At 40.1% G+C, this 18168-nt stretch overlaps 1 protein-coding gene across 5 annotated transcripts in view; it reads right to left on the bottom strand.

Annotated features, from left to right (window-relative positions):
* Window positions 1-18168, bottom strand: part of CNTLN (centlein) — a 557312-nt gene that overhangs the window by 285067 nt on the left and 254077 nt on the right. For all 5 annotated transcript variants that reach the window (XM_033920529.1, XM_033920556.1, XM_033920539.1 and 2 more), the window contains one exon: window positions 4137-4258. In XM_033920529.1, the coding sequence (XP_033776420.1) occupies window positions 4137-4258 (122 nt within the window). The remainder of the gene's footprint in view (window positions 1-4136; window positions 4259-18168) is intronic.

Below are 18168 nucleotides of genomic sequence, written 5' to 3'. Positions count from 1 at the left end.
ATTGAAGCAGAATATCATGATGCACTACATCAATGGTTCCTAACCTTGTTCTGGAGGACCACCATGAGCAGATTTGCATACCTGTCATTTCTATTATATGCAAATCTCTGCATATTCATTAGGGGCTAGCCTGAAAACCCGAATGGTCTGGTGGTCCTCCAGGACAGGGTTGGGAACCACTGCACTACAAGCGCTGCAGACAAATTGAACTGGAGCAAAATTGAGCATTTATTTTGTAGTTATAATTGTTGAATTTTAGAAAGAAGAGAAATCAATAAAGTTTCAGTACTAAAATTAGAACAAAATCCATGTTGAAAAGGTTGAAGTAGTGAAATTTTCTCCAGGTAATTGGTGAGTTGACCAGCTACAATTGATTCTAGCAACTTTGTCAACAATGGTATGTTAGCAATTGGTCGATAATGAGAAGGGATAGTAGGATCTAGATCAGATTTTTTCAGGAGGGGAATCAGTGTTATTTGTCCCATAGATTGCGTGAAGTATCCATTTTCCAATGAGTAATTTAGTAAGATGGTCAGCCACGATATGGCCTGTGAAGGAATATTAAGAAAAAGATAAGATGGAAAAGGATCTAGTGAACATTTACACTTTCTCAACTTTTCACACAATTTGGAGACTTGATATTCAGAAACTGAATCAAAAGAGTACCAATAGCGATTAGCTGGTATCTTCAGTGTGGAATTTTTAAAATAAGAGGAGAAATATCCAGTATTTCCTACAGGAAAAGACTGCCTAATAAAATAAAAATTGTCTTGAAAAAAGCAGGCTAAAACATCAGCAGAAGGAGATAATGATTGAACAGACTTTGAGTCAGAATTAGTCAAAGAATGCCAGAGTTTGAAGAGGGCTACTCTGATTATTGGACTTAGCTATTTTACATCCATAATAGGTTTTTCTCGCTTTCCTAAGTTCAAAGTTATATTTTCTAATTGCAGATTTCCAGTTTAATTTATCTGTATCCGAATGGGATTTTTTCCATTTCTTTTCTAACCTCCTACAATTTTGTTTTAAGGCTCTATGAGAGGGTAGGAACCATGGTGCGTTCCGGGCATAGGAGATTGTTTTGGTAATAACTGGGGCCAAAGATTGATAGGCGCATTCTGTAATGAATGCCACTCAGCAAGACACTGTCACATGTCAACACGAACACAGCTGTGAGATACTGATATACCAAGGTTATGAAGCCTTACTGAGTTGTTTGTACAGTGCTGCCAATGTAAGCCTATGGAGGCAAGTTTGTAAACTTGTCAGACCTTGTATGTGTATCTGTATTGTCTCTATGTGACATGAAGAGGGGTTTGAATGAAGCAGTACCCAAATATTCCATTGGTTCAGAAAGATTAAGCTAAACCAAATGTGATAATGAAACAAATCATTACATGTCACTGTCAAAGTTCAAAGAATGGATTTTACAGTTTAACTCAGGGGTGTCTAACTTTTTGGCTTCCCTAGGCTGCATTGGTCGAAAAAAAATGTTTCTGGGGAAGCACAAACGTGCAAACGCTACAGCAAGACAGAGGAGGGAGCCGGCAAGACGGTAAACACCCAGGGGCAGCAGAGGAAAACACTGTATCGCCCTCGACTGGGGCCGCACAAAATACTTCACGGGGCTGCAGGTTGGTCACCCCTGGTTTAACTGTAAGGTGCTACTGTCTAAGTGGGTGGTATGCAAGCAAGCAATAAAAGACAGCTATACTAGGTCAGAGACTTTGTTCTCAGTCTTATTCTAGTGTTAAATGTAGTTTGAATGTTTTAAAATAAAAGAAAAAATATTGACCTATGACCTCTTTGTGGGCTACTTAACTTCCTGATTCTGAGAGCCAGGCTGATTTGACTGCTGCTGCATGAAGCTCTGATGCAGAATTGTGAATCAAATTCTCTTGGGAAGGAGCTTTTTGATTTGATTTTTAAGCTATTTAATGTTATATGCCTCTAATGATTTTAATGCTCTTTAGGCTGTATATAGACTGTGTTAATCCAGAGGAAAGTATATGTTGTTTGTTCACCTCTCTGAGTAGGTAAAGTTTTGCTTACAAAAAAAAAAATAAAATATTACACTTCTCTCTCCAGATTCGCGGGGGATAGGGGCAGAGCTAGACCGCGAATGGCGAAAAACCGCGAATATCCGGCTCTGACCCATCCCCGCCTCCCTCCCGCCTTCCCGGCCTTACTTGGTGGTCTAGCGGGCTTTCGGGGTAGGAGTGATCTTCCTACGCTCCTGCCCCGTGCAGATCGCCATTAGGAAATGGCTGCTATGAGTTCCCGTAGTCTCTCGAGACTACGATGGGAACTCCCTACAGCTATTTCCTAATGGCGATCTGCACGAGGCAGGAGCGTAGGAAGATCGCTCCTGTCCCGAAAGCCCACTAGACCACCAGGTAAGGCCAGGATGCCGGGGGGAAGACTTAACGATGCTTTTTTTTTTCTTTTTTCCCCCTTCCCAAAAAAATCGCGAATATGTGAAATTGCGATTGCCGAAACCGCGAATGGGGAGGGGGGAAGTGTATTTTAGTTCTTTTGGGAACAAAGGTAAAGTAGCATATTTATTGCTATTGGCTTTCAGAAGCATTACATTTGAGATACTTTTGGTGTGTAAGTACTTTTAATTTTTGTGAGTGCACAGTATACACTTTGTCACTGTAATTTGTATTTTTTGAGTACACAGTAAACACTGCCATTTTGTTTTTTGGCTTTTTATAAGAAGTAATTTTTCAGACTATTGTACATAAGCATTTTGACACATTCTGCCCATCATCCTATTATTTATTGTGTTTTATTCTTCTTTCTGATTGTTATTTGCATGTACCTTTTCATATGCACGGTCTTTTATCATTTTATATACAGGCAGTCCTCGTTTTATGAACATCCGACTTACACTGGACTCGTACTTACGAACGGGAGTCCTGAGTCCTGTTCTATCTTTGGTGTCCCAATGTGCCCCTCATCCTCCCTCCTGAGTCCCAACGTGTCCCTCTCCCTCCCGAGTTCCAACGCCCCTAAAACCCACTATACCCACCTGTCTACAACCTCAATAGTCTTTATGGTTGCAGGTAGCACCTATATGGCAGTAGAGTAGGGTTTTTGGGGGTTTTGGTGGGCTCACATTTTCCACCATAAATGTAATGGTTAGAATGGCTTATGGGACTTGCTACTCCTTTCTATGGTTCACTAGTCCACCCACCAGGCTACTTAAGACACCTGTGTGCAGCTCTACTAGGCTTTCCAATACCAGGTGTTGCTGTTCTGGAGACATGTATGTTTGTATTCTGATCTTTGTGGGTGTGAGGGTGTCACTGAGCAATGAGGGAGTGTGGGGGTGTCTTACCTTGATGCATGCAGTCATCATTTGATCAGTTTGGGCATCTTTATGGCACTTAGATCCTTCTAAAACAGGTCTAGTTCCAAACGTATAAGTTCCGGCCAGGATGTCCTGAAAAATGTTTGATTGTTGCTGCAAGAGGTCCATGTCTAATCCACCCTTGAGACCGCCCAAAGCCCACCCATTAACTCGTCTTCACCACGCCCATCTCATGCTCTGAAAGTACAGAGGCTGGAACACATCGCTAGACGTAAAGAAAGACAGTTTTATCGGCACTTGGACGTCCTGGCGATTAGGACCTCCAAGTGTTGATTTAGGATGCTTTTTGGACATCTATGTTTTTTGATTATGGGCCTGTTCTATTTGTTATGGTGAGCAGATGAGAAGATTCAAGGAAAATAATTTGCAGTATCTCAGGCACACAAGAATGCTGATACTAAGTAATAATAAAGCTGTGGTCTTTTCACTCAAACACAAAATTTTGTGATTGCCACCTCAAATATAATTGATTGCAGACCACGGATCTGGGATGTGCATCCTTAAGAGATGTATGCCTGCTTTTTCTTTGGGCACTTCAATTCAATGTGTGTATTTTATCAGAAAATTTCATGTAAACATGTTGTTTTCTTCCCCAACCTAACCATGCCCCCAGGCCAATCTACTTTTTTTTCTCAAATAGAAGTATGCACTTTGTTGGTCTTTGTATTCACTTGTACCTTGCAAAGATAGATGGGTAATTTTCAAACTAACAATTTAGTCAGGTAAAAAGTTTCTGAAGATGGTCCTCTATACACCTTACCTAATGCATCCCTCTTCATAATGTTTTAATTGTTTATTCACTGCTGTGTAGTTTGTTTGTAACACATGTAGCCTTTCTTTACGTTTTTCATGGGCTCTTCTTAGTTCAGTATTTTCTTGGGTCTGTAATATACATTCAAGAAGAAGAGCATAAAAGTTTATTTTTAAATCTATTGAATCTCATTTTAAGAAATAAAACAGTTATTTTTCAGATGTTCTCTTACAACAAGCAAAACTTCAATTCTCACACATGGGTGACATTACTGGCAAGAGTTCAATATGGGAAACGGTACCCCAGTAACTTTTCCAGAACACCTGGGGCTGTTCGTGTCCACATATACCCATTCCCACTTGCAGCCTCCATGTGGGACCTCCTTAGTCAATTAGTAGCTTAAGAATACAACCCCTTGCAGACATAGGAGGATGGTGAGGATTCAAATCCTTCTGCCCTTAGAGAACAGGCAAATAACTCTGTCTTCTCTGAGGACTCCCACAGTGCACTGCTGATGTTATGTAGCCTAGCATCCTCAACACCTGACCAACTGTTACTTGCTGATTCTTCTAAATTTCCTCCACAATTAAAATAAATTTGGCTATTCTTTACTGTGGAAAAAAGGCAGATGCCTTGGGTCATGTCAGTGAGACAGATGCTAGATGGAAGTGGGGATGGGAGAGAGAGGAACCAAGCTTCTGAACGTCCAGAGCTCAAAGGGGCGTTGGAAGGTGTCTAGATTAAATTATTTGTTAACTATCCCTAAGCTAAGCTGACAGGAGTAAAACCAAAAGCATGTGATAACTAAGTCATTATTATTGCTAGGGAAAATCACTAATGAAAGAAATCATGCGATCAAAACTAACCAAAAGAACACTGTTGGAGTATGCAATTTATCATTGGATCTTAATGAAGCAACTGGAAGCTGTACCAATTACATATGTTTAATAATGATTTAAGTGATGTCATAAACCCAATAAAATGGCCAGTCACTTGTAATTCGGGCAGATTCTTGGCTGGTATTCTACCAGTTAGTAGAACATCAATAATTCCCAAGGCCTTAATTGTTTAAACTATAAACTGTGTCTGGTAGGTTTTTTTTCCCATGGCCTCCTCCAGAGATGGAAGAAAGGGCTGAAGGGTAAGAAACCTGTTCATGTAGTTATTCAGAGCAAACAAGCTAATCGTCTAGTCCCCTGCCAAGATCAGCTGAATCAGAAGGGAGAAAAAAAAATTGTTTCTCCCTCCCTCACAATCACTGATCACTTATACCTCTCCCCCCGACATCTCTGGACCCCCCAACATCCCCGTACTCCCTTACACCCCCTGACATCCCCCAACATATCTGAACTCCCAACATCCCCCAGATGTCCCCCAACATCTCCAGACCCCTCCTTCACCCCCTCCAATGCCCCCCCCCATAACTTCCGCTGACAAATCAGCAGGAGGACATTTTTATATTTGAGAATGGCCAAAGAAGATAAATGTACTAAAAACCAAAACATCTACATAGGTCATTCTCAAAAATAAAAGATGGACGTCTGGCTGTTTTGAGAATGGACATTTTCTCAACTGGATTTCTGGACGTTTTTTCTCAAAACCTCCGAATTAGAATTAGATGTCCTATTGAAAATGCCCCTCCACATCTGGCTTCTTGTGGTTCAGTTTAACTTTTATCTACATATTTCTATTTTTACTCTGTGATTACATATTCTATACTGGGCGAGAGTGGCCGCTGATCACGTGTCCAAGCTTTCCAAGTTTTATAAAAAATTTGATTAATTGCCTAGACAAAGTTTCAAGGCGATGAACAATAAAATACAATTGTACTGTTTAGAGAATCGCGCCTCCAGGAAAGCTAGGTGCCGAAAATGTAAACCAAGGTTTTCAAAGCCTACATTTGCTATGAATCATGCCTGCATCGCTTTTTATTTAGGCACCAGTAGGTGTTTTAAATTTGATGTTGCTTGCTATTTCAAACGGTGTTTCCCAATTAACTTAGGCACCATTTGTATAATTTCCCTCTTTGTGATAGGCAAGATATCAAGATTTACATAAACTTGGAAACTGAGGCTCATAAATAAACTTTGGAACGCCCAAAAACAGCTCAAGTCAACACTTGGATATCCTAATAGCAGGGACGTCCAAGTGCCAATAATCAAAATTAACTTTCTGGATGTTCAGCAGCATTTTTAACCTGCTGTGCATTCAGAGCTCAAAGGGGCGTGTTGGGAAGTGTGTTATGGGCGAGCATCGGGCGGGTTTAAACCTGGATATCCTGAAGCAATAATCAAACCTTTCCCAGGACATCATAGGCAGAACTTACAGGCCATGATTAAGACGAAAGAAAAACAGATCAAAGTGCCCCAAAGGTGACCAAACTGACAGGATGACCACTGAAGGGTTTAAGGCATGACCCCCCATTACTCCCCCAGTGGTCACGACCCCCTTCCTACCATCCAAAGGAGGAAAAAAACAAACATAACAAATATAGTATGTTACTAAGTATGTGTATAAAAATAGCAGTTGATTACTTAGTAAGCAGTGGATGCAATGAATGAACCATATGAAAGGAAAAGAAACATCTTTTACTCACATTGGATATATGTGAGTTAAAATTAACTTTATTATAAATTATTATTCCTAGTACTTTAGTGGAATCAACTACTAGAATTTTACAACTGACTTAACTAATGTAGAAATTTATAATATTCCATCAAATTGAGAAAAAAGATCTTTAGATTTTGCCTATTACAACCAAACCAATTAGCAATTTTCTGAAACTTATTATTCAATAGGAAAATATCATGTGACTTATGAATATCAATAGCTGCCAAAATCTGAATTATTATCTGCATACATAAAAAGTTTCAGGCTCTGAATCAATAGAGCCAAAGGGGTCAAAAAAACATTAAACAAATTAGACACCAAAACCGAGCTCTGTGGTATTCCACAATTAAGAGGAAAGAAAATAGATGACATATTTTGCCAATATACAACAAATGTGCGATCATTTAAAGAAGACTGAAACCATTCAAGTGCTGTATCTTTAATTCCAATATATGGTAATCTAATCAGCAAAAGATTGAGATCTGTAAGATCAAAAGCTAAAGATATGTCAAGAGTAATAATACAGTACTATTTTGATCTACTGTTTATTAGATTGGAGAGGAGAAATAGCAAGCTTACAGCCATAGAGACCAGAGTTCAAATCCTACTAACACTATTTGTAGTCATGGGCAAGTCACCTAACTCTCCACTGTCACAGGTAGAAACTTAGGGTCCTTTTACTAACTTGTGGTAGGCACTAACTTCTTGCAAGTTAAAATGCGCTACCCAGGGCATGCTGAGGTGTCCTGTGATAGTTTTGGAATTGGTGCACATTATATTTAGTGCTGGGGCATGTTTTGGGGCAGAGAGTAGGTGCAATTATGCTAATTGGTTAGCGTGTTGGCATTGACGTGCACTGACTAATTAGTGCAGGATTAGTGCATGAGTCCCTACTATCTACAACAGGGCTGTCCAGTTCTGGTCCTCGAGATCTACTGGCAGGCCTGGTTTTCAGGATATTCACAATGAATATGCATAAGAGAGATTTGCATAACAAGAAGGCAGTGCAGGCAAATCTATCTCATGCATATTCATTGTGGATATCCAGAAAACTGGCCTGCCAGTAGATCTCGAGGACCGGAGCTGGGCAGTCCTGAACTACAAAATAGGTTGCGGTAAGGGCTCACACGCTAATGCAGAAAATAGCATGTGACCATTATCAGGAAAGGATGTCTTTTACCAGCAGCGCTGAAATAGTCCTCAACACACGGGAAAGACCCATGTTAGGGCTACCACAGGCCTATTTCTAGCATTGCTTGGTAAAAGGGCCCCTTAGATTATAAACTCTCTGCATACAAGGAAAATACCTACTGTAACTGAATGTAACTTACTTTGAACTACTTTTGGAAAAGTGTGAACTAAATATAAATAAAATATTGAATAGCTGTTAATAAACCAATTAAAGCTCTTTCAGAGCTGTACGTATTTCCTAAAATCAATTTGGTTAGAATGAAGTATATGTGGGTTTTTTTTCTAAAATCCTCCAATTGTTCAAGAATCACTCTCTTCAGTATTTTGGATATAAATGGCAAATTAGAGCCCAGGTAATAATTAAAAAACAAGGTGTTACTCTAAGTTAAATCTTTATATATACAGTGGTACCTTGGATTACGAGCATAATCCGTTCCAGGAGCATGCTCGTAATCCAAAATGCTCGTTTATCAAAGCGAGTTTCCCCATAGAAAATAATGGAAACTCGCTTTGATACATTCCCACCCTCCCCGCTCGCAAAATCCCCCCCCCCCCCCGCGTGATCCGGGACCCACCGTGAGAACAGGCACCCCCCGCCCGCCCAACTTTAACTCCCCCCCCGTCTGGCACCGGCACGAGAACCGCTCCCCCCCCCCGCTCGTAAAGGCCCCCCCCGCTCGAATCGGCACCCCCCCCGCGAGAACAGGAACCCCCCGCCCGACCAAGTGCCGGTGCCGCTTGAAGATCTTCTTCTTCCCAGTCTCTGCCGGCTTTGAGCATGCATCCTGTTCTAGCGGGGGGGGGGGGGGGTGCCGATTCCAGCGGGAAGGGGCCCTTTGCGAGCAGGGGGGAGCGATGCTGGTTATCAGGGGGTGCTCGCAAATCGAGTCAACACTCGGTTTGCGAGACACGTTTTGCGAGAATGTTTTGCTCGTCTTGCAAAACACTCGCAAACCGGGTTACTCGCAAACCGAGGTTTGACTGTATATATATATATAAGAACATAAGAATAGCTTTACTAGGTCAGACCAATGGTCCATTTAGCCAATCAAGGTCACTGGCAAAAAACCAAAGAGTAGCAACATTCCATGCTACCTCCCCCATGTATGTCTAAACAACAGACTATGGATTTTTCCTCCAGGAAATTATCCAAACCTTTCTTAAAACCAACAATGCTATCTGCTCTTACCAGAGCTTAACTCACCGCGCATTTCAAAGCTTAACTATTCTCTGAGTGAAAAAAATATTTCCTCCTATTGGTTTTAAAAGTATTTCCCTGTAACTTCATTGAGTGTTCCCTAGTCTTTGCAATTTTTGATGGAGTGAAAAATCAATTCACTTGTACCCATTCTTCTTCACTCAGGATTTTGTAGACTTCGGTCATATCTTCCTTTAGCCATCTCTTTTCCAAGCTGAAGAGTCCTAACCTTTTTAGTCCTTCCTCATACGAGAGGAGTTCCAGCCCCTTCATCATCTTGGTCACTCTTCTTTGAACCTTTTCTAGTGTCACTATATCTTTCTTGAGATAAGGAGACCAGAACTGAATGCAATACTTCAGGTGAGGTCACACCATGGAGTGATACAGAGGCATTATAACGTTCTTAGTCTTGTTAGCCATCCCTTTTTTTTAATAATTCCTAGCATCTTGTTTGCTTTTTTGGCAACCATCGCACAATGACATCCAGATCTTTTTCTTGGGCGCTAACCCCCAAAGTGGACCTTAGCATCTGGTAATTGTGATTTGGGTTATTTTTCCCAACATGCATCACTTTACATTTGTCCACATTAAATTTCATCTGCCACTTGGACACCAAGCTTCCAATTTCCTAAGGTCTGCCTGCAATTTTTCACAATTTCCATGCATTTTAACAACTTTGAACAGTTTAGTGTCATCTGCAAATTTAATTACCTCACTCATCATTCCAATTTCCATATCATTTATAAATAAGTTAAATAGCACCGATCCTAGTGCAGATCCATATGGCACTCCACTGTTTATTCTCCTCCTTTGAGAAAAATTACTATTTAACCCTACCCTCTAATCACTATCCGATAACCAATTCCTAATTTATAACTGAACTTTGCCACCTATCTTATAACTCTTTAATTTTCTCAGGAGCCTCTCATACTCTTACTCAGGGTGTATGCAGCCTGCACTTAAGCCTCTGAAAAGTTCAGAAGGCAAGCATGCTCCTGGGAGAGACCCCAAGCTCTGAAGTAGCACACAGTAGTCTGGCTCCACAGGTCCACCCGAAATTTGTCCTGTGAAGCTACAGTCTGGCTCCATGGGAACTGCTTCCTTTCATAGGCAGTGAACCCAGGGCACTGAAGCTATCGAAAAGGTCGAACTTACATCGAAAATAAGAAAAAATAAAATAAGCAGAGCAGATCAGAAACACTTCTGTACAGTTTGGAGTGATTCATGACTCCTGTTTAACATGGGATAATCAGATTAATTCACTGAAAAAAAGCACTTTTTATAAATGAGAATTCTCTCTCAGGTAAGAAAATATTTTCTACCTGACCGTTTTAAAATACTGGTACATCATATTGCAACTGGGTTATTGTAATCTTCTATCTATGGGTAATTCTAATATCCTAGTGAAAAGATTGCAAACATGCAAAATATTAGTACATGCTAGATTTTTGGGGGCAAAGGAATATTATAGGGTCATTCTGCATTGGTTACCTATAAATGACCATCTACAATTTAAGCTATTAATATTTGTCTTTGGAATTGTTCATGGTTTGGCACCAGATGATTTGCATTCATTACTCCAGTCTTTGGCTACAAAAAATATCTGTCAACATAATTGTGTAATGTTAAGTTTTCCCACCATTTCTCATATTAAACTTAAAATTATGTATTTCCTATTTCATACTAAGCAGAATTGGAGTGGAATTCACTTTTGCTAAATGTTCAATTAGAAAGGTAAACTGAAACTTTTCTTTTGTGATAGTATTTCTTTTAATGTTCAGTATGTTCAAACTTTCTTCTGAGTAATTCCTAGCACTGTACTAGTTTTCTTGCTCTAATTCACGGAGTAATGGTATATAAAAATATGTATGTTATGTTATGTTATGTTACTTTACCTGTTGACCCCAGTTATTAATAACTAGGAGTCTTATAAAAGTTTAGCACATGTTATCTGCCACAGGACCCATTTTATTCATATGGATCCTGCTGCAGATAACAAGTGTTAATCTTTAATAAAAAGACTCTCTAGGTTTTATTGTATAAAGTGGGACCTGTAGTAAAACAGAATAAGTAACTATGGGCTAGATTCACTAAGCAAACCAATTGGTTTGCGACCCGATTTCCCTCCGACCCAATTCACTAACCTGTATCCTGATTATCCTCTGATCCACGCATGCAAATGAGGGGGAATGGCATTCAAATGATGGCAGGCAGTCATTCACAAACAAAAACCCTACAACACCAACTGAGCTGGCCGATCACAAACGAGCAACTGCTGAGGACTAGTCACTCAGGTCCTTTCCAACTGCCCTGCCTTCTGCCGCCCTGCTCTCTGCCGTTTTTCTGCTCTCTGCCCCAAACTCCTGCTTTCAGCCCCAATCTCCTGCCTGCCCCGAACTCCTGCAGCTTCAACTCTTCCGCCTTCCCCGACACTCCTGCAGCCCCGAACTCCTGCAGCCCCCACTCTCCTGCCTGCCCTGATCTCCCACCTGCCCTGATCTCCTGCCTGCCCCAAATTCCTGCAGCCTCGACTCTCCTGCCTGCCCTGAATTCCTGCAGCCCCAATCTCCTGTCTGTCCCAAACTCTTGCAGCCCTGACTCTCCCACCCTTCCCCGCACTGCAAGCCCATGGCTTTAACCCGTGGGCTTAAAGCGGCTTAAAACCATGAGCTCGCAAAAAAAGTTGAAAACAGTTTTAAAAAAAAACACAATTCTACCGGGCTCGGAGGGCCAGAGCATGCGCTGATCATCTACAGATGGTCTGTGCATGCATTGGGATCGCTTTAGAGTGATCCGAGGCAGATGGTTGGGGGCGTGATTCCGATTGCCTTCATTTGCATGAGGGCGATTCGTGAATCAGCCCCCCGGACACGAATCGGATCCCTCACGGATCAGATCCGATACGTGCCCTTACTGAATCTAGCCCTATATAATGTAAATTAATAAATTCCATTTTATGTACATTTCAAACCTAAACAGCACTTCTAAAATAAGCACTTTAGCCTCTTCACTATGGTTCAGTCTATCATGAGTACCCCTTTTTCTCAGTGATGATCTAGTGCAGTGTTCTTCAATCGCTGGTCTGTGGACCAGTGCCGCCCAAGACAGTGTTCTTCAGCCGCCAGTCCATGGTGCAATCAACGCGGCGTCTTCGGGCCTGCTCCCTGAGTGCTGCAGTGCACAAAGCCGTGGGAAAAGGCTCCTACGCACATTCTGCGCCTGAACCGAAAGCCTTCTCTCCGACATCACAACATCAGAGGGAAGGCTTCAAGATGAGGCGTGGGATGCGTGTGAGGAGCTGCTGCCCACAGCTTTGTGCACTGCAGCACTCAGGGAGCTGGCCCGAAGACGCTGCATTGATCGCACCATGGACCGGCCCGAAGATAACAATGGGGGGCAGTCCAGAAGGCAAGGCATAGCATGGAGGGAGAAAGACAGCAACAGTAGGGGGAATACATTTATTTTTTTATTTAGCGATTGATTTACATCTGCTATCTGTTCTAATCTAATCCAATTTCCATCTTACATACCGGATCATTCCAGCAAGGACTCGAACCAGTTAATAAAAATTTAAAAGAAAATAATAGAAAACAATAATGAAGGTAATAGAAAAATTTTCAATAAATTAGATCAATCTTCAGTTAAGAATCTCTGAAAGAGATAAGTTTTCAGATTTTTCCTAAAAAGTGATAGAGATAATGATGTTCTGATAATCGAGGGAAGATAGTTCCAAACTTTTACCAAGGAATAGGATAAGGAATGTGAGAATTTACCTAGGGTTTTAATCCCTTTAACAGAAGAGAAGAGCAATTTAAATGTATGTGTATTCCTGGTAGTGTGAAACCGAAGAGTTAAATGATAGGTAATAAAGGCAAAAAAATTCCATACATTTGTTTCTTTTCCTCTGGGGTTGTACTGCTTGCAGAGTCTTGCATCTTAGGGTTTGTTTGTAAATATTAGCACTTTTAGTTTTTGTCCTGCATTTGCATGGGGTTACCTATTTTCTGGTAGGAATTAATGTTGAAAAGCATACAGTGTGCTTTGTGTATTTTAATTTTGTGGTTAACTATGTATTGTTAATACGATTATATTGTGTTTGTGTGTGTGTGTGTATATATATGAAAAATGAATGGAAAAAATGGTTTTATAATTAGTACTATTATGGGGGCGGGGTCTGAAGTGGAGATTGGGTGGAGATGGGCACGACTTAGCCCATTGTTCTTCAACTGTCGGTCCGCGGACCAGTGCCAGTCCACAAAATAATAATTTTATTTCCGCCAGTCCATAGGTGTCAAAAGGTTGAAGAACACTAATCTAGTGGTTCAACTAACTCAGCATATACCTCCAAATAGCCTGCTTTCCTTTCTCAGCAAGTTCCAGACAAGCAAGCTCAGTAGCAACCCTCCATCTGCTTCTGAACTTAACACAAGCAGGAGCTGTAGTAACCTGATTGGGTCAGACTAAGCCATTTACTTCTGTTTGCTCCAGCAGAACCTTGCTGCACAGTCTGTTTCATCTCTATGTTCTACCACTCTGTTTGCTTGCTCTTTATACCATATAACAGAACTTCCTACAGATAGTTATGTGATTTTATTCATTTATGCATGCACTCATTAATTATGTACAAAATTTTACATGCACATAATCGTATAAATCCCTAGGGTATAATCTACAGAGCATATTTAATGTAACTGTCCGTTTGCATTCTGAATACAATTTTATACAAATATTTAGGTCCTAGTTCTTCAAGGTTTTTTCCCACAGACACATATTGGAAGAAATGTCTTAGTGAATCAAGCCCTTAGTTCTATAATATATCTGTGAGTCATATAAGACATATGCCTTCTAGGCTTTAACAGTGTTTTAGTTCAATATCTACTAAGATACTATGTACAGAGAACAGTTACTGTAAATATTTATTTTAATATTGGTACTGCAACATGAACAGTGTTACAGCCAAAGGAATATGTAATTTTGTAAAACAGTATGTTCTAAAAACCAGTCTTTTTATATTTTGCAATACAGTAATGCAATAAAACTTAAATGCCTACAGTGATATGAGAAGCCAAGGTCACTACTGGAATACTATTATTAAAATCAATTATGAGTGCAATGTTATAAATATAAAAACACTTTCTTCAAAAAATCTGCTGTTTCCAAATCAAAACCACATAGAACAAATGATTACTTTGTTCAAGTCATTTCATATTCTTATTTGAAACAAAACATTATGGATAGTGGTCTCATTTTTATGCTTACCCCACATAAATACATTCTGCTTCTCTCAGTATGAATATTATTAGAAGATAGTCAAAGAATTTCAGTTAAAAAAAATTAATGGGTTATTTGTTTTCAGAGTGGTCACCATCTAAGATACTGTGGGGCTCATTTTCAAAAAAGATATCCAAAAGACAACATAAACCAGCACTTGGACGTCTTACTACTTAAAACATGGCCAAATGGCCATTTTCAGAACTGACTTTTTGGATGTCTTTCTGGTCATTTTGTCTTCAGTGCATCTAAATCTTACGGGGGGTGGGGGGTTAGAGGTTAGAGGCGTGTTTTGGGCAGAATTAGAGCAGGCTTAGCATTTGGACATTTTAATAATAATAATAATAATAACTTTATTTTTCTATACCACCATAGTCAGGCAACTTCTAGGCGGTTCACATTGAAAGAAGGCTGGACAGTCAGCGAATGATAAGGAGCCTAAAATAGAAAAGTTACATAAACAAGGTACATACTAATTTAAGTTCCATGGGTAAAGAATATATGAAAATTGGAGCTTCCTGAGAGATTGAATAGTGTTTACAGGGGGTTTGTTTTAGTTTAAGGATGGTCTGGTTTAGTCAATGAATTTGTCGAATAGGCGGTTTTTATTGCTTTTCGGAATGCATTGTAAGTCAGTTTGGGTTCATTTATGCAGTTTCACAACCAGACTTGTTGTCTATTCGCTTGGAACATGAAGGTTCTATCCAGGAAGGATTTGTATCTGCAGCCTGAGATCTTTGGGTAGGCAAAGATGTTTTTGTTTGTGGTTGTTCGTGTGGGGTTGTGCAGAATGAAGTGAGTTTGCAGGTAGGAAGGTGCTAGTCCCCAGACTTGTTTGAAGCAGATAAATGTTTATAGTGATAAACATTTTAAAAAAAATCCAGGGTCCAATTTGGATGTTTTGGGCCTTTACAAGCAAACACCAAAAGTCCAACAGGACAAAAAAAACACAGGTTTTCTGAACTGCTTTAACAGTTTTTCAGCGCTTGACTTTCTTTGTGTTTTGTTGACCCAGCCTTGTATTAACAAAGGACTTGTTATCTGTGGGATTACAACACTACAGTGACATCCGTTGCAAGCATTTTTATTCGCCGAAACACAGTACTGTGTCGGGTCCACAGTTTGTGTTTGTCCTATATTGCAATAAATGAGACCTTTTTACATCACTGATCTCTTGTGGAGTGTTCATTGTCCGTTCCTACTGGGTTTTGTTGGGGGTTTTTTTTGTTTGTTTTTTTTTGCAATTTTGGGCCTTCACAAAACATGTAAAGGCCGAAAAGGTATCCAAATTGACCAGATGACCAATGGAAGAATGAAAATATGACCCCTACATGCTCCCCCCAGTGGTTACTGACCCCCTCCCAACCCTCCAAATATATCTATCTCTATGACAGCTGCGGATATTATGGCCAGTCCTAGTAGAGCTAAAAGCAGGTCTCTGGGAGTAGCCCGGTGGGCAGTGCAGTGGATTGCTGAGAAGGGGACCCAGGTCCATATGCCACCCTAATTAGTACACTTGTGGTGAAAAGTGTGACCCCACCAAAACCCACTGTACTGCCATATAAGTGACACCTGCAGGAATAAGGGCTATTGGAATGATAAGACAGGTGGGTACAGTAGGTTTGTGGGGAGTTTTGGAGATTATGCTGAGATGTGTACCTGGTACCCCACTGCACTGCTGGCATGTCTGTGTGGACAGTCCATTAAAAAAATGCTGGCCCCCTCCTATATGATCAACAAGAATGGGATCACAAAGGTACAAACTAAACAGATCAAAACAACCCAAAGAAAAGGAACACATTAAATAAATCATTTAAAAACCATAGTGAATGTCATACAGACTGCATGAACAAGACATGAACTTAAATTATATTAATTTTAACAATATTAATAAATATTAACATTAAAAATAATTAAACTCAGTATATACAATCCACTGTACAATTAGCCCCAAGTAGCAAAACAATCAGCGACCTAAGTCACAAAAGAGAAGGCTAGAGGTCAAAGAGAGAGAAGAAAGGGGAGAAAAAAAAGAGGAAGGAGGAAGGCAGGAGTAATCTACTGACCAGATTGTATAAAACGATCAAGGAAAATCCAAGGAGAATCATACCGAGGTATCCGTAGGGAAAGTCTGGAGATACATCGCTTTTCAAAAGCATAGGATTCATACTTGTGATAAAGACACAGTGAGTTCCACCAAAAGGTGTAGTCCAGCAGGGAGGCTGATTTCCAATTTTTTAGAATGTGCATAATAGCTGTTACAATCATGGCATCAATCAATTTGGAAGGGCAGTCTGAATGAGCAAAACAAGGATGTTGAGATCGAATGATGATGATATCAAAGGAGAGATCAGAGGTGCATGATGTGATGGCTTTGACAGTAGTCCATATGTGAGACCAGAAGGGGTGGACTTCTTTACAGTGAAAAAGCATATGATCAAGAGTACCATCCGCTTCTAGACAGTGCTAACATTTGGGATCTGATATGAGTTTTGCCTTCCACATGCGAAACGGAGTCCAAACGGCATTCCACATGACAAAAAACATGGATTGTGAGACTCTGGAGGACATCAAAGGCCGATTCATCGCAGACCAGAGGAGTTCCCAATTAATATCAATTAGCGGAGTTGATAACATAGAGTCCCAGTGTTTCATAGATTGAGGAGAGAAGGTGTAGAGATGGTCTCATAAAATATGATAAAAAAGAGAGATAGCTTTACCTCCTGAGAGAGCATATACTGATTTTGACTCTCTTGTGTTGATTGCCATCACTGTTTGGTGACTTATGTTCTTTGTTATTATACCCAAATTTTCAATAAAAAATTTGAACTTAAAAAAAATAAAATAAAATAATTAAACAACACAATTACGCTTCAGACGTTAAGATAGTAGTAAAGTCTCACAAAAATGGATATTCGTACAATAATAAAGCAGGAGTAAAACTAATTGGAAAATGTAATCTAAAAATAAATGTTATAAATTTATTCAGATTAAAGCGCTTGCTATGTGAAAAAAAAGGGGAAAAAAATGGTGCTAGCAATTACACATATGAAATGTAAAACATTTATTATGTCTAACTAATAAAACATGCTATATATAGTTTTGCTTTGTTTCATACACAAAATAAATTTATCCCTAGACCACCACAAAATCAACAAACATGCTCAAATTTTGTGCTCTAACATCAAGCCAGGCATATCTTGAGAATAATCAAGTATTCATTATGCACAGGAACAACAACATGCTTTGTGTGATATGTGATTTTACTTTGTTTCATGCTGAGATCCTGTACTCTAAAATCATGCCAAGCATATATTTTGATCAATACTGCCGGCATGTGTGAAAAGTCAAAATCTTTGAATAGAGGATGCTTTCTGCTATCCCTTAGAACATAAGAATTGCCATACTGGGTCAGACCAAAGGTCCATGAAGCTCAGTACAGCACACTTACTTATCGTAACAGGTGTTATCCTGGGACAGCAGACAGATTTTCTCACATGTGGGTGACGTCATCCACGGAGCCCTGGTATGAACAGTGGAAAGTGTAGAATCACTTTAAGCTTTAACAAGCCTTTAGACTGCCCGGTGTGGGCATGTGTGAGTGCCTTCCCACCCGATGCCAGCTCAAGAGGTCATCAGTTCTATGCTCAAGCGCAGAAGCCAACTAGGGGAGGTGGGCGGGTTGTGAGAATATTTGCCAGCTGTCCCAGAATAACAACCGTTATGTAAGTAACTGTGCTTTATTCTTAGACAAGCAAATAGCATATTCTC

This window comes from Geotrypetes seraphini, chromosome 1 (assembly GCF_902459505.1).
Source record: "Geotrypetes seraphini chromosome 1, aGeoSer1.1, whole genome shotgun sequence".
In the NCBI taxonomy this organism is placed as follows: domain Eukaryota; kingdom Metazoa; phylum Chordata; class Amphibia; order Gymnophiona; family Dermophiidae; genus Geotrypetes; species Geotrypetes seraphini.
Note: the sequence above shows the minus strand (reverse complement) of the source record. Positions and strands in the feature narration are given on the sequence as shown.